Here is a 23,073-nt window from a genome sequence, read left to right as displayed (position 1 = left end):
TAACTTTATGATGTTGTTTATTGCTCGCTACAATAAAATGATTTCAGTAAAGGTTACAGAAGGATCTTTTCACCGCATTCTTCTCAGAAAACGAGACCCACCGCAGGAAAGATAGGAAGCAGGGAAGTCAGTGTTCCTCTTTTCCCCACAACCTGGAAGCAAAAATAGTATTTAATGCAACACACGAATGTGAAATCGTATAACTTGGGTGATGGGAAGTCGTGTATATAGAAAAGTGTGAGTGGTAAAGATGTTGTGCTTCTCGTAGACCCAAACCTGGACTACTGTGGTGGTCTAGGCCTCTCTTCCCAGACGCTGAACACCATTTGTTCCTAAAGTTTGTGCACGTGTCTTACCTAAACTGCAGAGAAGAGAGCACGTTTTACACATCGCTTTGTGAAATCACAAACATCTCGCTTTTCACTTAGGAACACACTGTTGTGGCAAGACTCTTAGGCCAGGTTACTGAGGCTTCTCTGCCCATCACCAGCCCTCTCCTCCCTGTCAATATTCACAGATTTTCATTGCCTTTCCGCTCTGGTCCAGACCGCTGAGTGCGGAAGCAGAGAGGCAGAAGACTGGGTCCCTTTGGCTCCTCGGAAAGCTGCTTGAACATCAAGAGAAGTGCTGCCACGAAACAGGCCACGCAGAGTGGTAGAGACTGAGGGATGTGGGAGGACCGAGACGGGCGCGTGAGGTACGAGGCACATGGAATGAGCTAGAAACAGACACTGAAGCACCAGAAGGGAAAAGCCCGAGTGACCACACCAGCCACATGTACATTTGGCACTTGACTCAGCGGAGATTACCTTTGTTGGGTTTTGTTTTGTGTTTCTCAAGCAGCCTGGCTTTTGGCCGCCACCTTGGGCCCCTGAGAGGGGGGAAAAAAAAGAAACAAAAACACATAGAAGAATTTAAGACATGATTATTTAAATTTGGAGACACATGTTGCCTTGAAATTTGGGAAGAAAAATTAAAGCAGTCCCATCTTGTAGAAGGGGAGGATTCAATGAACCCCCTTTCTTCAAGTGCAGTTTATGAACTGCCGGGGACCCCATCCCTCCCTTTCCATGACCTCAATGTACATACACACTCTGGTCAATGCTAGATACTGATTAATAACCTCGAATTGCATTAAAAATATTTGTAAAGGCTAATAATTTGAACCACACACACACACACACACACACACACAATTCCCACCGACTAAGCACTCCCTTGGAAAAAGTAGAGGGCTATCCACCAGAATGAAGACTGGGTGTGAGTGTGCGTGTCTGTGACCAGGCAGGCAGGACACGAGGGGTCCGAGTTTGCGTGTGTGCACGCGCACTGTGAGTCTGGGGTAGAGTGGGAGTTGCTGGGAATGAAAAGGTGAGAAAGGAAGCTGGAAATCAGTGAAAAGCTCCTTCCAAGCAGCCTCCCTCTGGGGCTGGCATCCACCCGCACCTGAGAACCCACCACAAGCTGGCAAGAGACACCCGTCCCTGGAGTGAGAAGCCTCGGGGAGCGCGTGTCCTCTCTTCCGCCTCAAGGCACGCAGCCCCCACCAACGCCTCACTTCCCACACATGCATGTTCACCTGAGGGACGCTGCGGCAGGGCCCATGAAGGTGAGCCCGCCACCCCCGGAGAGATTTCGCAAACACCCTTCGTGCTCCCCTCTCTTTGGACCTGATTACTATTTCTTTTGCAAACCAGTCTGGCTATTCGTTTTATTAAACTAATGAGTGGTTCAAAGAGAGTAAGAGAGTAAGGACCAAAGGTCTAATTGAAGGATAACGATCCCCATCCTCATTTACAGGTGGTGAAGTACAGCTCGGTGTAAGCTATGTGATTAAGATGGCTGGAATCAGGACCTGGGTTCTCCTGGCATCTTTTTCATACACCGTGTGGTTACCAAGGAGACAGTGCCGAGGTCCTTCCACAGGGACATCTGCCTGGGACATCAGGCTCACGGTGCTCCCAGAGGCCTCAGAGATATTGCAGGGAGGGAGCAGGGTCCCACTGAGAGTTCGGTTGTATTTTGTGTGACCGGGAATACTGGATGAATTTCAGGGGAAAAGAAACGAAACTACCTCTTCACGAAAGCAGGTTTCAGGGTCCTCAGCTTTGCAACATTTCGCCACCACGTCCGTGAAGTCTGAGAGCAGCGGCCGCAGCACTGCTTCTGTAAGTTCAGGCCCTCGCTTCACTACATTAACAAGAAACCTGTGGCCCAGAGATGCCAGACAGAATTAATTCAAGACTCTTTCTTAAGCTCCTCTTCCCCAAAACGCTTGTCACAATTTCACATGTCTTAGGGGGTACTTGACTTAGGGGGGAGTATAAAAAGTTAAAATAGTCCACTTCGAAGGAGTCTCCTGAAGCTTTCCTGTTCAACTTGTGGGATGGATTTCACGTTAACACTCTTCAGAGGGTGAGGTCATTATAAACAAAAATGATATAAAAAATGTGAACATAAATTACATCTTTCTTATGTGCAGTCCTGTGGGTTATGTGACTACTTTTGGTCTTTCTAGAAAATTCATTTTCAAAACAACCTCTGTTCCCTTTTCCTCAGTAGCTGAATGCTGTTTCCACTGCACCTGATACAGATACTACCTAAATCCCCCTTTGAAGTCTTACTCTTTCGCATTTATAACATTGCCTGAGAAGACAAAAGTGAAATTCTTGTCCCTTTTAGGCCTCTCATTTTTTTCAAACAGTAAGCAAGATTCTCAGGGAAAATATCTATGATATTCCCTCAAGAAAGTCCAGCTCATTATGAACTTGCCTATGAGCCTTTTTGCTGCCTTCCCTCAGTCACCTTTCCAAATCACAATGTACTGGACACTCCATGCCTAGGGAAAGAAAAGACTAGCGAGGTATTGACTTTCCAGCAACAGTCATGAAAAGGCCCTGGTGTTTTTCTGGATAGGAGAGAGTGGGCAATTTGATGGAAGTAACAGGATTAGAACACCAATATCCGATGTATTACAGTACGCCTTCTCGTTAACACATGATGTGCCTTCAGGCTGAAGAAAAAGGTGAATGGAAGAGAATGTTTATACCTGTCCTTCTTCCTTTGGAGCTCCTCATTATGAGACTGACATAAGTCTGTATGAAAGACAAATAAATCCTGAGGCGTAGATGGAGGTCTATACGTTTTATCAGCTTCCAAGCCCTCAAAGCAGGGTCTTCTGAAGGCAAAGTTGGTTTTGCAACAGTGGTCCACATCTGGGTTGATGTTCCGATTTTCATTTAGTCTGCATAACTCTCCAAGAACTAAATCCATCTGTCCCAGTGAAAGTCGGAATTTAGATAAGAGTTTAAAACTTGAATAGAGTTTTGAAATATGGTGAGAAAAACCGTTAGATTGTTGTAAGATGACTGTTAACTCAGAAAAACCCACGCACTTGTAATCATGATACTACATACAAAGTAGAAGCTTGCGTTACAACAAAATTTCAAGCCATTGTAATGCAAGTGCTATAGGTTAATTTCTTGTTAGCACATATACAAATCTGTAATTATGAGTCCTAGAGTCCTAGTGGCAGCCAAACACAGTTGCCCTTTGATTTATTCCTTTCCTAGGGTGTTCTAGGTTATCCTCCAAGATAATCTCCACCCCAGCCCTGAAGAGATACATCCAAGTTGTGATTGGGCAGAAGTATCAATTCTCTTACTGAGCAGGTGGGACAAGACTGAATTTGTAACATTAAAATTACGAAATTTCTTATATCATTCTGAAACTTTTGCACTAACAATTTACAAATAACAAATTAGTAATAAGAAGTAAGAGGAGTGCCTGGGTGGTTCAGTCGTTGAGGTTGAGCATCTGACTCTTTTTTTTTTTTTAAAGATATTTATTTATTTATTTATTTATTTATTTATTTATTTATTTGACAGAGATCACAAGTAGGCAGAGAGGCAGGCAGAGAGAGAGGGGGAAGCAGGCTCCCTGCCGAACAGAGAGCCCGACACGGGGCTCGATCCCAGGACCCTGGGATCATGACCTGAGCTGAAGGCAGAGGCTTAACCCACTGAGCCACCCAGGTGCCCCCTGACTCTAGATGTTGACTCAGGTCGTGGCCTCTGGGTTTTGAGATCAAGCCATGCACCAGGCTCGATGCTCAGCCTGCTGCTCCCTCTCTTTCTGCTCCTTCCCTCGCTCTCTCTCTCTCTCTCCTCATCTCTCTCTGTCTCTTAAAAATTAAAAAAAGCTAATAATAAAGATGATTTGGAGAACCCCCAAGAAAATATTTAATACATTCACCTTTGCTTTTTAGGATTGTGATGCAGTGAGGCCCTTAAAAAACTTTGACATTCCTTGCTCAACAATGTTGAAAACCATGAAGAAGGCATGTAACTGCCTAATTGTTATAGATTAATGAGTACGGTACAGCAGATGTCTTTTTTTTTTTTTTTAAGGAATAGTTAGGTCATGCTCACCAAATTGTCAACACAGGCAAACTCTTCACTCAGTGTGCAGCAGGTGGCCAGAGCTGTCACCATTTCCTTGCCAAGAAAGGTCAGTTCTTCAGTGGAGAGCTGGGGAGCTATCTTTGTGAGTTTGATAAGGTAGCTGAAAGAACATTTGTCTGTTTGGTTCTAAACAAACACAGATACCCACTTTCCCTTGTCTAACTACTTGAAACCCTAACTCTTCAAGGCTAGGGACAACCAAGGTAAGGACAACGTGAACCTCGGCTTTCTTATAAAAAATAGCGGAGAACTGTCTCTTCACTCCCTATTTCCCCACACCCTGTCTCCTAGATTCTGCATTTTTGGTTTTCTCCTAATTTCATGGTAATCTCAGAAATTTTCAAATTTTCTCATCCTGTCTTACCTGGGAGCATAGGAACTCCTGGACTAGGATGTAAAATATCTTGGTTAGTATGTAAAATTCTGCTTGAAATCCCTTGCATAGTAAATAATATTTTAAAGGGAGAGTTTAATTAATAGATCCATGTTGGAAAATGATAATCTAAGGTGAAGGAAACTTCTATCTTTAATGGGCTGAGTTTGAGTTCTCAGCCAACAGCCAGATTGCAGAAACAGTTATTTTTTAAGCTCTGTTTTGTTTCAAAGATGTTTGGTTTAAACACACACTATATTACCCTGGTTATTCATTAAGAAAATCCAGAATAAACTGTGTATCACTCATGAATGCTCACAAGAGCACTAAAAAACAAATATTAACATGTTAAATAAATCCAAAATTATTTCTATAAGCTCAACAAGTTCGGTCTAAAATCTGGGCAAACCATCTTTTCCTTGGGAAATTGCAACAACCTGAAGTTTGCTCTTTCCCCCACCTTCCTAAATGGGGCAGAATCCAGGGAGTCTGGCGAGGTATTGACAAAAGCAAGTCCAAGTGAAAACTAAAACATTAGAGAATCAATTTTCTGGAATCTTGTATTTCTTTCATTTCTAGCCTCATTCTATGACAGCTTGATGTACATTCTTGACTTTTGTGTTTTTATTTTTTCCCAGTTGATGGATTTGCCCATAACTAAAAGGCTGAGCTGAATTTTTGACACTTTGTGGCCCTGTTTATCTTATTTATCCTCATCACAAGTGTTAACCAACTTGAACAAGCAACTTACTAGTATTTCAAGTCATCTTTCCCCAAATTCTGGAAATGCTCACATTCTCGCTGTACTATCTTGAGGCTTTTCTCAGTTGTTTCATTGAATTTGTATTCCTAAAAACAAGAACAATCATATTTATGAACATTTTCTCTAAAATTTAATCATAAGATTCATGTCAACTTGTCAAATAGCTTTTATTTGTATAGTAGTTTGAAACTATCATATATATTGTTTACTAAATGGAGAGTAGTTTTCTTTATGAGTTAAGAATTTAAATCTTTTCAACTATAAATGTAGAGATGGCTTTTATTAAAATTTGAAACTCCAAATTTTTCATTATGATCCTGTACATTTTTTAGAGCTTTCCAGCTTGCAAAGTGTAACTCAAATCTTATGCTGACAATGATCACATCTGATAATCACTTTCATGAGGCCAGAGTAGTCTCTCATCTTCACATACAGGAAATCAGCCTTATGAAGTCAAATATCTTGCCTAGAATGACCCAGCTAGTCGATATTGCTATAGAACCTTTTAAATCATATTTATCTTTATTTCATGTCTTCTTTTCCATCATTTAGAATTGGAACTTAAAACCCCCAATAATTGTCTTCAAATATTTGATAAACTCTATCTCCTCAGCATAAAATTGGATATCTACTGAGCGGCAACCAGAAAGAAAACTACACACCAGTGAATGGGTGTGTGGGACATACTGCACCTCCATATAAAAAGAGAATTTTCTAGCACTGTGATTCATTTAAGGGTCAGGAACAGATAGTGGTATAGCTAGTCTGAAAGTCAAGTTCTCTTGCTTCATTGCTCAAATATGAATGGGTGTAAACTGGCTTTTATGGTAAGTGGAAGCAATTTTTTAAATAAAGCAGAAGCAATACATATCAAAGGAATGGGAAACAAATCAGAAATGTCAAACAATTAATTTATCTAATACATTAGGAATGCTTATGAGTTGACACTAAAACACACTAAATTCAACAGGAAAATGGACAATGGGCATGACAACTTTTCACAAGAAATTTATAACTACAATAGCTAAAATCACATGGGAAAAACCTATGTTAATTATGGCTATTTCTCAGTGACAGTATCAAAGCTTTCATTTTTATCTTTATAACTTCTGATACTTTCCTAATCATCTTTGGCAATCATTTATTAGTTTTACAATCATTAAAAAAAACTATATGGCTTAATAAAATGCAGAGTACATAAATAAGGATCTAAATGTAAAATATTGAATCGGAAGACTTCTTCTTTTTGCATCAACACACAGAATTAGTAGTTCAAAACATTGTGCAGAAACCTAACACATTATCAGTCTTCCCAATGATCAGCCTGCACCGAATTTGAGTACATTCAAATGGGTCAATTACATTTCCTACTCCCTAGACTAGAGTAAAACTTTGATGTCAGTTATGAAGTGTTTGTTATTAGGCTTTGGTTTGTCCTGTTCTGTGAGCCCAGAACGGTGGAACCTACTGCATGGCGGTAACAGTCGGGAGGGTTTTCTGTGCGGCAACACTCCTTCAGAAGATTCTCATACACCCCAGCAATTCTTAAAAGCTCCGGTACAGACAGTTCCAGATGTCTCCTTGAGTATTCATAAAGAAACCTGCGATGTGTACAAGGTTTCTTGCATTAGACCTTAGAGAAAGAACAAAATATCAAATCTTGCTATCTCTTAAGCTAGTCTGATCTTATAACACTGAGTCTGCTTTCAAACGCTAATTTCCTCCTCCTGTTTGCTCAGGGAGTGATTTCAGAGGATATTTTGACTACAGGACATCATTTTACAAAGGTTCTCTTCTGTAGTATATTTTAAACCAACCGTGCCTTCACTTGAGAGGATAGAATGATGAGTTATTCTGAGTTAATTATTGGGAAGATTTATGTGTAAAACACCAGAAATAGTATATCACCAATACTTGAGAAAATACATAGCAGGTTTAATTTTGTTGGGAACTGCATTCAAACCTCCAACTTGAGATGGTGGAAATATAGCTTGCTCCCCACTCCAGGGCCATCTTGGGGAGAGACTGGGGAGCAGTTCTGCCTGGAACTTTATCCCATCACTTCTCAAATATGGGAGTCACCACCCCTGGAGCTCCAAGTCATTGGCAGTGGTTTCCATGGCCTCAGTGAGAAGCTCCAAGGATACAGGCTGTGTGATTTGGGGAGAAATGAGAGATCAAGTGGAAAGAGGCTAACACTTATTAAGCCCTTAGTAGGTGCTAGCACTGGATCGAGCTCTGGGGCATAAGAGATAAAGAAATGCTCCCTACCCTCTGAAAACACTTTTCTCTTTAACTGCACTTAGTCCTCAAGATCAGTACTAATTTTTAGCTCAAGAAAGGAAGTCTCAGACTGGGGAAGCACCTTGCTATTAATGGGAAGTGTAATATGTGAACCCAGGTCTAGTAGGATGCTTACTTCATTCTTCTCTAAACCAAGCTGACTCTCTTAGCAGGAGAGGGGTATCTTCTCTACGCACCAAGCTGTGCTCTTTCAATCGCCTTCATAATAAAATCTTATGGGGGCTCCTGGGTGGCTTAGTTGGCTAAGCATCAGACTTTGGTTCCGTGATCCCAGGGTCCTGGGATTGAGTCCCCCATGGGGATCCTTGTTCAGCAGAGAGTCTGCTACTCCCTCTCCCTCTGCCCCAAGCCCTGCTCACTCTCTTTCTCACTCTGTCTTTCTCTCAAATAAATAAATAAGATCTTTTTTTAAAAATCTTATTACCCATTCATTCAAAATAAGTTGTAATACCTCACAAAATTTCTCAATTCCAGGGAACTCTGCATCCCTTTTTGGTTCGCAGGCTTTGATTCTCTGATTAATCGGTGTTTCTGACATTGTCTCTTCTACTTCCCCACCTGCCGTCTCAATCCTATTTGTGTGATATATTCCCAGACCCTAACACAACTGCATTTACCCTTCAGAGAATCAAGGGCTATTCTTAAAATCTGATATAAGCCATGGACCTTTCTACAGGAATAGAATAAAATTAAAAAAAAAAAAAACTGCCAACAAAAATTCCTAGAAGCGTACCCTAGCCTGAAAGTTCCATTGTGATTGTGTATCAAGTGAACCATTATGATCTTGCATCAAATGCTGCACCTGAAAACTCTGTCTCTGGCTCAGAATGCTCCGGGTTGCTCTGTGATTTCTCCTCAAACACTATGTTGTAACATGATGGTGATGATGATGATGACGATGGTGATGATGGTTTATAAAAAAATTGCTTCCATTCGGTGAGCACATGTGCCAGATAGAAGTGAGACATGCTACCTCTAACATTTTGTTAAGTTTGAGCTAATAACCCCAACTCATGAGAAACAATAGGACACAGTGGCTGGGTTCTAAGAGCAAGAGTCTGGAGCCAGGCAGCTCGCGTTCGAATCCTGGCCCCACCACATATTATCGGTGTCACTTGGGAGCAAGTTACTTAACTTCTGCATTTCCATCTCCTTACCTGTAAAATGAGGACAATAAAAGCATCCCAACAACAGAGGGTTGTTTCAAAAATTAAATCGGTTAGTAGATGAAAAGCATTTAACATTTGGTAAATTTTCCCTAATCTCCATCCTCCAGAGCTCCGGGTTCACATACAAAATTGTCTCATGATACTTGGGACCACATGGATGCAGCTGGAGGGTATTGTGTCAAATGAAATAAGTCAGACTGAGGAAGACGAATACCATATGATTCCACTCATAAGTGGAATCTAACAAAAGAAAAGAAAAGGACTACAAACAAATGAATAAACAAAAAGTAGAATTAGACGTATAAATACACCGGACAAACTGATGGCTGTTGGAGTCAGGAGGGATGAGCAAAATAAGTGAAGGGGAGTGGGAGCTACAGGCTTCCAGTTATGGAATGAATCCGTCATGAGAATAAAAGGCACAGCACAGGGAATCTAGTGAACGGTATTGTAATAACGGTGTGCGGGATCCGAGGACAGCTACACTTGGTGACGAGCCTCGTATAATGTGTAAACTTGTCAAACCACTACGGTGTACACCTGAAACTAATGTAACATTGTGTGTCAACTATACTCAAGTAAACAGAAATTGTTTCACAGCCTTCCCAGTTGCTTACTTTCTGTGTACCTCAAAGTCAGTGTCATCAGATCCAAACATATTCTCTTTCCCACAAAACCTTCAACCCATACTTCCCATCTCATTGAATCTGAAAACTACTTACCCAACCACCTAAGCCCCAAACTGGGATTCATTCCAGATGAAGTTTCTAAAAGACAAAAGTGATTTTGTCCTTCCTTATTCTTCAGGGAAAGCCCTTCAGTGGCATCTTGTCACTTAGCACGCCTGCATGATCTGGCCGCATGTACCTTTCACTATCCTCCTCTCTCACTGCAAATACCCCACACAAAGTCACAAACTCACCAAGTGGTTTTATACTTCTATCCATGATCTCCCCCTTCTGTCTAGATTACCAAAATGTCTTTAAACACCTCTTCCCTATCAAGCCTTTCCAGGTTTCCCAGGTAGAACTGACCACTTCCTCCTCTGTCTTTACGTTATGGATTACACAGTGCTCTCAGAAATAAAAGGATGTGTCGTGCACTCATTTATTTATAAGTCTGTCTCTTCCCCCATAGCATTCCCTGTTGATGAAAGCTTACTGTGGATAAAAGCCCTGTCTAACCTCATATAGTGCCTGGATTAGGTTTCATTACCAATAAGCTTGGAATGAATGAATATTCTTATATGAATTTTATGTATGACGATTAACTTGTTCTAGTGACCCAACCAGGTCTCAAATCCTGTCCCTTTGGCTCCAAGTCCACTAGATTTCCTTGAACAGCTGTGGAGTGGCCTACCATGGCATTTCAGCCTACAAATTCCTAGACCAGATCTCCTCTGGTCAAATCCTTACTCAGCCAGCTTTTAGCTGTGACCCTTCAACAAGCGACTTAGCTATTCTGTACCTTCATTTACTTATCTGAAACAATGGGGGAACTCGCACTGGTGTCACATGACTGTTGTGAGAACTCAAACAGATCATCCACATCGAGTATCGAGCCTATTGTCTGGCACATATCAAGTACTCAATAAATGTTAGCCATCCCAGGAATCACACAGTTGCATCTCCTTAAAATCAGGTGAAAATACCGTAGTCTGTAACCATCATTTTTTTAAATTATGTGGTACCCAATGATTTGAATGGTTCCCCATTCCTTCCACCCAAATTAGCCAAAATAGGTCAAATCATAAGTTTCTGTTTGCCTTAGAAATTTCAGTATAGATTTATGTTACTCAGCCATGAAGATCGTTTGATTAGCATCTCGCTCTTCACACACATTTTCGCTTTCAGTAAATTTCGCTTCTCTTAGAGCTAAGTCCTCTGGTCTATTGTCTTTATTCGAGGCAATGATGCACTCGCCACGTTCTGGTATTTTCTTTTCGCAGCACTCTTTGATTTTGCTGGAGATGGAATCTTGTTTGGAGCAAATATGGCTCATAACCTTGCTCTGTATGACAGAAGAATGAAAAATTACTTTATTCTCATCATTTCTTCAGGGCTGGATTTTCCTTCATAAAGAAATGATTGCATACACAACCAACTGTGAACCTCACATCTGGATTTGCATCAACACACAAAATTATTCATCAGACAATTGGAAAGTAGTATTTAAATTTTGTCTTAATGTAATACACATGAAGTTTTCACAGGAAGGCAAGTTTTATTGCTGAAGATTTTAAATGATATAATAATGAAAACAGACTCTCCTATAAATTCCCATTTTATTGTTAAACATTAATATTTTAAATACTTCACTCCTAATACCCTGATATATTGGCATTTTAAATTCTGTGTTATTTCTTTCCTTTTAAATGAAGACCACCAAAGACATGTGACTAGAACATCTATAATCCTAGATGTCTTTTCTCATGCCCTGGAACTATATGGCCAAGCACATAGCAGAAACTCAATAAGTATTTCCTAAGTGAATAACTACTCATAAGTGAATGACAAAATGATTAACAAATGGACTATCAGAGCAACTACCAGATGGTGACTCTCAAACATAAGAAGCTATCCTACTCAGTGACCATTTCCCCATGGTTACTATTAATCTGAAGCTATTCAAGTTGCGAAATGATATACAAAACAAAAACCCTTACTGTATCCTCTCTCTCGCTCTTCAGCCTAATTCTGACCTCCATGGCAAATGGTGGGAATTAGGGAGAACGTGAAGTTTTCTTATTTGCACATTAGTTGGATAATTTTTTAAAAGCTGATCTGCCCCCTCATCTCTTCTGCAGACTCCCCGCTATGAGTCTGCACATTTTCCTCCTTCTGGTTCCACTTTCACATGTACTATGTTGAGTTTCAGAAAACACTAAGCTATTCCAGGCCTCTCTGTCTTCGCCTGAGCTGGTCTGCCTCTTCTTCTGGTGAACACTGAGGATGAAAGATGGGATAAAGCTCTGGGTTGAAGCAAAAAATGGGATGTGGTGTGTTGCACCACGTTTCCAACAGACCAGATAGAACCAGGAAGACAATCCTTGCAAATAGATAAACATTTTACTGAAGGCCATCACTCTTCTGGGAAGCACATCTCTTTCATGTCTGGAATTCACTTCTGTTTTGAACAAACTACAATTTAATAACTCTTATTTCTCCATGAGGGCATTATAAAGAGATATCAAGGTCATCATACGATCTCTTAGTTTCAGCTCTGAGCTTCACAGAAAAATCCTCCATTATATTCTAATTCAGTATATAACATTTAATATTATAAAACACACGTTTCCATAGCCAAACAATACAAAAATACTGAGTGAGATTGTTTTTAGTTGAAGTCCGATTAAGGACAAAATAATCTTTGGGGACATCTGTTGTCCACTGCTTGAAATAAAATGTATATCTCTTCATATTCTAAAAATCAAATTAACATACAGATTTGCTGTGAATTTAAAAAAGTAAAACTAATTAAAAGTCACTAAGAAAAAGTCTCATTTCAACTAAGAAGGCAAGATTTTTCTCATTTCTGTTTAAAGATTTACTTATTTATTAATTTATTTAACAGCCACAGGGAGAGAAAGAGAGGGAGAGAGAGAGAGAGGGAGATAAGCAGACTCCTTGCTGAGTGGGGACCCTGGGGCAGGGCTTGATCCCAGGACTCCAAGGTTGTGACCTGAGCCGAAATTAAGAGTTGAAAGCTTAACTGACTGAGCCACCCAGGCACCCCAGAAGGTGAGATATTTTTAATGAAATTGTGTTACTTTTGTGTGCATGAACAACTTAAAGTAAGTCGATGATATATTTACCAGTATATGCCCTTAGAAAATCACTTTAAGGAATAATGTAAGAGTTATTTTAAATTAACCTCTCCACTTACTTGACAGGACTGCTCTGAAATTGCTTGAGGAAACTCAGAGAAAGCAGTTCTTAAAAATATGATGGTAGGGCGCCTGGGTGGCTCAGTGGGTTAAGCCTCTGCCTTCAGCTCAGGTCATGATCCCAGGGTCCTGGGATCGAGTCCCACATCGGGTTCTCTGCTAAGCAGGGAGCCTGCTTCCCCTCTCTCTCTGCCTGCCTCTCTGCCTACTTGTGATCTCTGTCTGTCAAATAAATAAATAAAATCTTTAAAAAAAAATATGATGGTAAAAACTGTTCTCTGAGTTTTACTACTTAATGCTGAATATCTCTAAAAGAAGATGTGCAATAGTAAAGAAAACTTCAATCTGCCTTAAGTGATTCTAAATTCCTAAAGTTTTATGGCAAGTACATTTAACCGTGTAAAATAAAATCTGTTGCGCAATCTCACAATAATCCCATGTAGAAAAAACCCTCAAAGTTTTATTTGAGCGTATTTGTAAATATTTTTTTTATTTTATTTTATCATTTAACAATGTATTAACATTCTTTCTTAAGATGTATTAATTTATTTGAGAGAGAAAGCAGGGGGAAGGGGCAGTGGGAGAGGGAAAGAGAGACTCACAAGCAGAACCCTGCTGATCAGGAAGCCCAAAGCTGGATGGCAGGGGGTAAGAGGGGGTAAATCCCTGGACCCTGAGACCATGATCTGAGCCTCTGAACTGACTGAGCCACCCAAGCATCCCTTATGAGCATTCTTGTTTTGTGTGGTAAATGAAGTAGCCACATATCAGGGCAACTTCAGAATTTAAAAAAAAAAAAATGGCTCCCCCAAATCACCATCTGCACTTGACTCCAGAAAATATTTACCCTGTCACGGATACACTGTACGGCATCCCCTTCACAGCATCCATCGTAGTTGGAAGAAACATCTTCTAGGAGGGAGATAAGTTCCTTAAATTCAATCTTGGGGAACTTTTGACTAAGTATAGCAACATTTCTGGAAAAAGAATTGATAAACCACTAAAACAACTCGAACAGCAAGTAAGGCAAGGGGGACTTCTTTGCTGGTAAAATATGAACAGCTGCAGTGAGAATTGGAACTCTTGTTTTATTTACAGATATCTGTACCAAAGAGCTGTTCATGTGTGGCACAGCCTGCAGGATCACTCAGCAACTCTGAGGCTGGTATTTTGAGTCCTAGACCAAGAGCAGGATAAAAAGTCCTGAGATATATATTTGCCTCCATAATTTCTTAGAGCAAAACACACTTTTGTCAGGATCACAGCTTCCTGCTGTGAGCCCATGGCAGAGATAGATAATCCATCCCAGAACTCTTTCCTGTTGATCAATTTGAGATCCTGGAGTTTTTCTCAAAGCATTGCAATTATAGCACCATTACTAATTGGTCAAGATGAGCACTGGAGATAGAATGTATCCTTTTAAAGTTGTCTCCGAGTCATTAAAGTCAAAGACTGGGGGTACATCCCATCGAAAGCACTTGGAGATTTTAAAACCCTCGTTGGGAACTCCCAGACCAATTCAGATTCCCAATGAATCAAAGAATACCTCAGAAGTAACCCTCTTTCTCCCTAGAGTCTCTCCACCTCCCAGGTCTTCTCTCATTCGGATCTAATGTCCCGGTTCTAGGTTACCCATGTGGACTGAGAACTCCCTCGACACCCGTGGAGAAGAATAAAAATGAAAATCATCCACAATTGTACAAAAATGGGACACAGAGGAGAAAATATAAGCAAAGACAAGATTCATATTAAAACTCACATCAATCCTAAAACTTGTGGTCCAAACTTCATAAATGCCCCACAAACATTTTTTTGAAAAGAAGATGATGCTTTTAAATATTGTATGACAGGTTCTGCCTGAAGGAGAAAAAGAAAATTCCATTAAAGCAAAAACAAAATCCCACTATTCTCTTATTTCTTAACTATATCTTAACCAAATTTTCAAAATTAGCACAGAAACAGAAAAATCTATGGGATTTTTATCCTAATACATTTATATATCAAAAGACACATGCATTTGTGGCACATTATAAAGTTAGGCCTGCCTTCCTGATGACTGAATTATGCTTGGTAGGAAGGGAAGTGATACAGTGTGCTGTGAGTTTGTTCGTCTCTAATGGGATGATTAAATTTTATGGATAGCCAAAAGAGTTTGTCCAGAATAAAAGATAAATGTCATTTTTAGCCGAGATATTCACTCACTAGGGCTCTCTTCCAATTTACAAGGAAGACAATGCTAGAAGAAAAACCCTGGAAATAGGCGATTGTCTTTCAAGGGTTTCAATTATTAAGAAATTCAGACCAGCAGCAGGTGGACAAAGGGTTGACAACACCTGTGAATGTGGCAAGAAAATGGCTGATAAATGGCAAACCTCCCTTTGCTATAATTTGAGTTTAACTAAGGATCCACAGTGTGGGGTGACTCCTCGTCGTTTTAATGAAATAAATGCAAGACTCACATTTGTCCGAAAGCAATTAGCTTTGTCTTGTTCTTCACAACAAGTTTTAGTCATCTCCTCAAAACGAGCAGCAACAGTGAGAAGCGTAGGAGCAAAAACAAAGGGGCTCCTTCTGGAAACTTCATAGACGTAACTAGAAAAGAAGAAAGAGGGAAGGAGGGAAAGTGTTTTAAAGCAGGAAAGAAATTTTTTTTAAAAAATGGTAGACAAGGAGTGGGAAGCAAAGGGAAGGGAATGGACAGACAGGAAAAGACAAGAAGATCGAGTTAAAAAACCGAAAGAGGAAGGACTTCCATATAAGGAGGAAGAGGAAGCCTTCAATATAAGGCAGCATTATCCACTCGCTAGTAAAAGTTTTACCAATTAAGTTGCCAACCCCCAAATCAGAGTGATGGTTACAGTTTCCATCCGGAACACTGAACTAGGGCTGCGACCATACAGTCTGGAGCTTTTCCTACCACATTCAAAGAGTAGCTACCTGTGCACATGCCATCTGAGATTCGGGGACTTGATTGACTTATGTTCAAATCCACTTGTAATTTAAGTTTCAGTGAGCACACCAGCTTTCCAGAAAAAGTCTCTGCTTCTGTAATTACTGCACCATTCCAAACAGATTCTTTATAGACTCCCATTGATTTAATGTTTACCGTCAGTAAAAGTTGTACCTTCCCTTTGGGAAAAGTAGATCATTTCCTCCAGGAACAATCTGGCACCATGCACACACTCTGTTCTAGGGCTTACTGCATTCGAAAATTATGCATCTTTATTGAAAGGAACTGGAAAGTAGATTTCATATCTTATTCATGTTTATATCCTCAACACTGAACACAGAATGTGACCCACAATGCACACTGAATGAATTAATCCATCAATGAAACTAGCTATGTTCCTTTGGAAGAGATACTGGACTCGGCCTAAGAATAATTTTTCAGTTAGGTAATTCTACTGCTAAAAGAAAACTTACTTGTTTAGAAAAGATTCTCTGTTATTTTTATAAGTCTGGCATTTCTCTTCAGGATCCAGGGTAGGGAGAGGAGGCAGAAATCCTACATCAGCTTTCTTATTATGGAAGAAACAAAGTTTTCTTTCCAAGTCAACCTTACTGCAGCAGTGTGAAAAATTATGTTTTTGTGGCAGTCCCTCCAGAGCACATATATTTTCCAATAAAACATCATTCTGGACAATGGAAAAGTAAAAGACATCTTTTATTCATTGTAAAGTTTTTCAGCCTTCTGGGATGACACAGTGACTACAATGAGTGATGAGTGTCACCCTTCAGGAGAGAGATTCCAATTTCCCCAGTATTACCAATAAAGCATTGTTACCCACACCTGTGACAACCATCCCACCCTTTGGGGAACTTTTTCTACCCCATCCTGGCTCCCTTTAATCTCTTACCCCTTCTTTGCTACTTATATTTCTCTTATATGACAGCTTTTTCCCTTTTCTCTCAAGGTGAAAAGGTCAGAGTGTGACTGTGTTGGTAAAGTATTAGCAGTAGTGTTTCGTAATAGTCTTCTAGAAATGCAGATAGTGGGGTACCTGGGGGGCTCAGTCCATGAAGCATCTGCTTTTGGTTCAGGTCATGAACCCAGAGTTCCAGGATCTAGCCTCATGTTGGGCTCCCTGCTCAGCAAAGAGTCTACTTCTTCCTCTACCTACTCCCGCTCTCCCTCTCTCTCTCAAATAAATAAATAAAATCTTTAAAAAAAATTAAAATGCAGATGGTGACTCTATTTGGTAGTGGCCCAGAAAAGGGGATGTGATCTTTGAGACAGGCAGCTAAGCAGGACACCTCTGTACCTCTGTGCACGTTGTCAGACTATTGGCTGCCTCCCTGCCTGTACACCCATGGCGTGGACTGCAACCTCATAGTCAGTTCCTCCTGTGCACCATGGTACAGAATTGCATCTCTCCTAGGAAAGTGTCTTATCTTAAATCCCAAAGCCAGGCGGAAAAAAAAAAATGTGGGGACATAGAGCATCTCTTTCTTTTAATATTTCAATCCAAAAATTCTCTGTGTAACAAATAAGCTTATTTGTTTAAAAAATGCAAACAATTTACTTACAGCTGATTTGGAACACATTAAGAGAGTCCTGTCACCCAAGCATTTATCTCGATATTCCTTCATGGCGTTTACCAACACTTCTACTTCTTCAAAGGAGGCCTCCTGAATATGTTGAGCGAATACGATGATAGTGCTACAAGAGTCCACACAGAGCACACGATGACCACCTGTAGAATTTCCACTTCGGTCCAACAAAAACTCATAGAAACATTCACTTGCTGACCAGAGTCAGGAAATTATCAAAGTGTGAGGGCTACAAATTTTACAGTTTCTTGACAATTTAGATGCCTCATCTGAATTTTATGAGTGATACTGTATTTAATTTTTTTTCTATTTATTTATTTTTTTAATTTATTTTTTATTTATTTTCAGCATAACAGTATTCATTATTTTTGCACCACACCCAGGGCTCCATGCAATCCGTGCCCTCTATAATACCCACCACCTGGTACCCCGACCTCCCACCCCCCACCCCTTCAAAACCCTCAGATTGTTTTTCAGAGTCCATAGTCTCTCATGGTTCACCTCCCCTCCCAATAAATACAGCTATTCTTTAATGGAATTACTTTTGAGAAGCATTAACATTTCTGGAATATATCAAAGAAGATCATGTAAACACTATCATCATCAGAAATAGTTTAAGGAAACTCACATATATCCAACATTCTCCTCTATAAATTTCTGGGTGATACTGACATCATCTGAAAAGCAAAGATATATAGGTTATTATGTATCCTGGTATTTGAGGATTTTCCCACCAAATAACCATACGTGATGTCTACATTTACAAAGTATAAAATAGAAAACTAACTGTAGAAAGTAATTTGGCATACTTAGCAAGGAGAGAAGTCCTATGAACCAAATTTGAGATCTTAATCATAGCTTACTATGTACTCAAGAGATATTCATTAAGTTGAGTTGGCTTGAATTAGTCTCAAACAGGCCAGACTCCAGATTTGTCATTGATGGCTCCCCAGTAAAAATGTCAAGTCCAAGCACCATTTTCATACTAAGTACTTATCATGTATGACTAGGAAAGAAGTATGAAGATTAACTGAGACATGATGCACTGTTACTACAGGGTCCAACAAGAGATGCCATCATGTGCTAGTAGTCAGTATAGTTTATAGCGTTAGTTAGACACAGATATCTAGATAATCTCTGGTCTAGGCTAAAATCACTGATTCCCTGCCAAGGAGCATATATTAACCAAAGCACACTTACATTTGTCCACATAGACTACTTTTATGGAGTCTCTACTTTTGCAAGGTATTGTGCTAGACAATATGAGGCAATCAGTGATAATTAAGACATCTTCTAAATATTCTCATAGTGCAAGATACTTGTGAACATGACTATAATTAAATTTAGAATGTACATGACATTCTGAAGGAATATGGGTAAGTTTATGACAGGTATGCTTTATGATGCTTGGATGAGAAACCAGAAAAGGATTATAGCAAGAGTAACATAGGAGTTGAGTCTGAAAAAATGTACAAGATTTCAGCCAGTAGAGAAAAAAGGAGGTTCATCTCTTTGTGTGGAGAGAATAATGTGAGAGAAATTACAAAGGTAAGAAATCTTGGGATGTATTTAGAGAAAGTCAATTAATCCACTTTATGAGAGAGTGGGTCATAAAGAAGAGTGGAAACTAGGATAGAAGGGACTTGGATCCATATTTTGGGGGTCTTTCATATAAAGCCCAGGAGTTTGGGCTTCAATTAGAAGCTATGAAGAGCCACTGAAAATGTTTATATATAATATCAATATGGTTATTTCTTTTTTTAATTGAAAATCATTAACATACAGTGTTATATTAGTTTCAGGCAATTGAAATTGAATTGAATTGAATTGAATTGAAATTGATTTGACAATTCTATATGTTACTGTGCTCGCCACAATAAAGAGTCACCAGTCACCCATACAGCATTATTACCATATTATTGACTATATTCTTATGTTGTGCTTTTCATCTCCATGACTTATTTATTTTATGACTGAAGTTTGTACCTCTTAATCCCTTTTATTTATTTCACTCATTCCTTCACTCACATCTCTTTGGCAACCACCAGTTTGTTCTCTATATTTATGAATCTGGGTTTTTTGTTTGTTTGTTTATTTTTGTATTTTACATTCTACATTAAAGTGAAATCATATGGAGTTTGTCTTTCTCAGTCGGACTAATTTCACATAGCAAAATACCCTCAAGGTCCATCCATGTTGTCACAAATGGCAAGATCTCATTATTTTTCATGGCTGAGTAATTCTCCATGAATAAACACCACATCTTTATGCATTCCTCTATTGATGGATACGTGAGTTGCTTTTATATTTTGGCCATTCCAAATAATGTTGCAATAAATATAGGGATACATATATCTCTTCAAATTAGTATTTCATTTTCCTTGGGTAAATACCCAGTAGTGGCATTACTGGATCATATGGTATTTTAAATTTTTCAAGGAACCTCCATACACTGTTTTCCACAGTGACTGTGCCAATTTATATACCCACTGATAATGTATCGGTGTTTATTTTTATCCATATCCTCGCCAACACTTACTATTTCTTATCTAATTCATATGCAACCACAAAAGACCCTGAATAGCCAAAGCAATCTTGAGAAAGAAGAACAACTGGACATATCACAATCCAGATTTCAAGATATACTACAAAGTTGTGGTAATCAAAATAGTGTGGTACTGGCACAAAACAGACATACAGATCAATGGAACAGAATTGAAAGCCCAAAAATAAACCCACGTTTATATGGTCACGTATAATACGTGACAAAGAAGGCAATAATATACAATAGGGAAAAGAAAGTCTCTTCAATAAATGGTGTTGGGAAAACTGGACACTACATACAAAAGAATGAAACTGGACCTCTTTCTAACATCACACACAAAAGTAAACTCAAATGGAATAAAGACCCAAGCTATAAAATCCCTAGAAGAAAACATAGGCAGTAATCTCTCTGACATCAGTCTTAGTAACATTTTTCTAGCTATATCTCTGAAGGCAAGGGAAGCAAGAACAAAAATAAACTATTGAGACTATATCAAAATAATAACTTTTATACAGAGAAGTAAACCATGAACAAGATTAAAAGGCAGCCTACTGAACGGGAGAAGCTACTTGCAAATGACGTATTCAGTAAGGAGTTTATATCCAAAATACATAAAGAGCTTATACAACTCAATACCATAAAACTCCCTTGCAGTCCAAGTAAAAAAATGGGCAGTGAATCTGCATACACATTTTTCCAAAGAAGACATACAGATGGCAACAGATGCGTGAAAAGATTTCCAACATCATTAGTCATCAGGGAAACACAAATCAAAAACACAAGGAGGGATCACCTAATATGATTATTTCTATATGCTAAGAAATACTGACCAGGTAGTGGTATATCTAATATGCAGTGAATTAGAACTAGACACAGTGCCTGGCAAAGAGAAAGTGACAAGAACTATTTGCCAAATAGATGGGTGAGAGAATGAATGGTTGGATAGGGAAAAAAAGCCCATTAGGGGACTTTTGCAATTGTTTTCTTAAGAAATCAGCAAGACACAAATTTTGTTAGGAGTAATGGAAATGTAAAAGAAAGCATAGATAAAAAATATATTGAAGAGACAAAAATCTACAGGGTTTTTGAAGAAGTCATTACAAGGGGCAAAGAAGAAGAATTCAAAAATGACCATTCTTTCAGCCCTGTGACTGGTCTCACTAGCAGGCACTGTGGGGTATGAAATTAAGTCAGACACAGATCACATCTTCAGGGCACTGAGATGCTTATGGAACTTTTGTGCAAGTTACCAAAAAGTCCTTTATTCATGCCAGAGCAATTACAAAAGGACACCTCCTCTACACAACCGAAGTTCAAAATATTCTTCCTTTGGGAAGAAAACATATATAATTTTTCTTCCCTAGGCTGACACTGTCTTGGCCAGATTTATCAGTATGTACAAACTTCAGGATATCTATAAAATATATAAATATTTTGATATTTATATGTAATATAAAAGGGTCTTGCATAGGTTTTTACCACCTAGTTGGGAGACACGTTGGACAACCAAAGAATATAGAACAATCCCAACTCATATCTTGTGTCCCATTGTTAACATACACTAAATACATTTGTAGGAAATACTAGTATTTTCAAATCCAAATTATATATCCCAGCAACACTTTCTATACTGCCATAAAGCTGGTGACCATGTGCTGGGTGGGATAACCACTATCTCTGTCCATAGATCGGGTAACATGACCATGAAAATACAAAATTTGGAAAGGTTAGTTCAGGATATGTGACCAGTATATATAAGCTCATGAGAGTGGGGGGAAAGTGAAAAATTAAATGGAAATAAAGCAAGGTTAAAAAATAAGAAATTACCCCAACCTAGACATTCCTTAACTAATACACAAGTAAATTTCTTACCTACATCTTGAGGCTGTGTGGATAGGGTTAGGGATTCAGGCACAAAGAACAGGAAAATAACAAAACCTGTAAGTTTTAACTGTTTCATTTTTTTTTTTAGAAATCACATTCACAAAAGAAAGTAATGTAACTGAGGAAGATCAAGTTTTTATATTATTCTTTGACACTATTAGTAAAAAAGTAACCTGTTTAACCTATTTCTCATATACCTCACGTTGGATTTTTATTTGATCATCTGCAGATTTTTTTTGCTAATTATTAACTAAGAAAAAAATTATCTCTGTGTTTTACTGGAAAAATCTATTGAGTTAGAAAAAAAGTCCACAGGTTAAGTATGCACAATACCTAATCAAATAGACAACCCCCCCAAAAAAAATCTTAAAACTTTGCAAATACTAAAGTAAAAGGGACTAGAACAAATAATTCACCAAAGAGAAAGCACAACTAGAAAGATGCTAGGTTTCATTAGAAATCAAATCAAAAGAAGTTAAATTTTAAAAAGTATAATTTTTATATACCTGATAGAATTAGAAAAAAGAAAATAATTAAGATATCTAATTCTAGAAAATGTATAGTAAAACAAGTCTCATATAATCAAAGCTTTTGGAAAAGCAGATTATCATAAGGACCAATAGTCTTGAAAATATTCATATTATTTGAGTCAATCATTCAAATTCTGAAAATCTACACTAAGAATATAATCCTAAGTATGGAAATATTTGTAAGTACGCCTAGTAAAAGGACATGAGAACAGTAGTAACCAAGTAGTAAGGAGCATACTTTGTGTCCACATTTTGGGTTCTAAATACGGTTCTCTAAGGATACCGAGCTTCTCAGAAAAATAAATAATTCCAGAGCTGGGACATGAAAAATAGAAGATGAGCTGAGAACATGGTGCCAGAAACTAAGGAAGTACTCAAAAATTGATGGGGTCATATGCCAAAAAGTTAAAAGCCAATGGACAATTTGACATCATAAATAATGACAGGAGTACATTATAACCCATTATGTTTTTGAAAAAGTTTTTTTAAGAGTTTTTGGATCTATATCCATCCAAAATTAAAACAAAAGTAGGGAAAGGAAAAAGCTCTTCTCTACAGAAGAATGCCAACTAATAAATGTAGCTAGAAACAAAGCATCATAGTTC

The 23,073-nt window shown here is 38.7% G+C and overlaps 1 protein-coding gene across 2 annotated transcripts; it reads right to left on the bottom strand.

Moving 5' to 3' along the window:
• AFM (afamin) lies at positions 1 to 22,079 on the bottom strand. 2 transcript variants are annotated; one of them, XM_032334561.1, is made up of 15 exons: positions 21,927 to 22,079; positions 18,138 to 18,186; positions 17,486 to 17,618; positions 16,382 to 16,593; positions 15,418 to 15,550; positions 14,718 to 14,815; positions 13,806 to 13,935; positions 10,868 to 11,082; positions 7,068 to 7,200; positions 5,588 to 5,685; positions 4,431 to 4,563; positions 3,050 to 3,273; positions 2,075 to 2,207; positions 810 to 871; positions 1 to 152 (listed from the first exon to the last, which is right to left on the bottom strand). In XM_032334561.1, exons 1-14 carry the CDS (start codon positions 22,012 to 22,014, stop codon positions 836 to 838), a joined length of 1,815 nt encoding a protein of 604 aa, XP_032190452.1. In that variant the 5' UTR covers positions 22,015 to 22,079; the 3' UTR covers positions 1 to 152; positions 810 to 835. The 2 variants fall into 2 exon arrangements, with proteins under 2 accessions (XP_032190452.1, XP_032190453.1); XM_032334562.1 differs by lacking the exons at positions 10,868 to 11,082; positions 13,806 to 13,935.
• Between the last annotated feature and the right edge of the window lie 994 nt (positions 22,080 to 23,073).

This window comes from Mustela erminea, chromosome 2, assembly GCF_009829155.1.
Source record: "Mustela erminea isolate mMusErm1 chromosome 2, mMusErm1.Pri, whole genome shotgun sequence".
NCBI lineage: Eukaryota > Metazoa > Chordata > Mammalia > Carnivora > Mustelidae > Mustela > Mustela erminea.
Note: the sequence above shows the minus strand (reverse complement) of the source record. Positions and strands in the feature narration are given on the sequence as shown.

What these genes read in the sequence shown, in the direction of transcription:
- AFM (XM_032334561.1), bottom strand. Translation starts at nt 22,014, where the DNA reads ATGAAACAGTTAAAACTTACAGGTTTTGTTATTTTCCTGTTCTTTGTG. An exon ending in CACACAGCCTCAAGATGTAG is followed by an intron (nt 18,187 to 21,926) that starts GTAAGAAATTTA and finishes TTTGCTTTTCAG; the next exon opens with ATGATGTCAGTATCACCCAG. An exon ending in GAGGAGAATGTTGGATATAT is followed by an intron (nt 17,619 to 18,137) that starts GTGAGTTTCCTT and finishes GGACTCTTGTAG; the next exon opens with CACTATCATCGTATTCGCTC.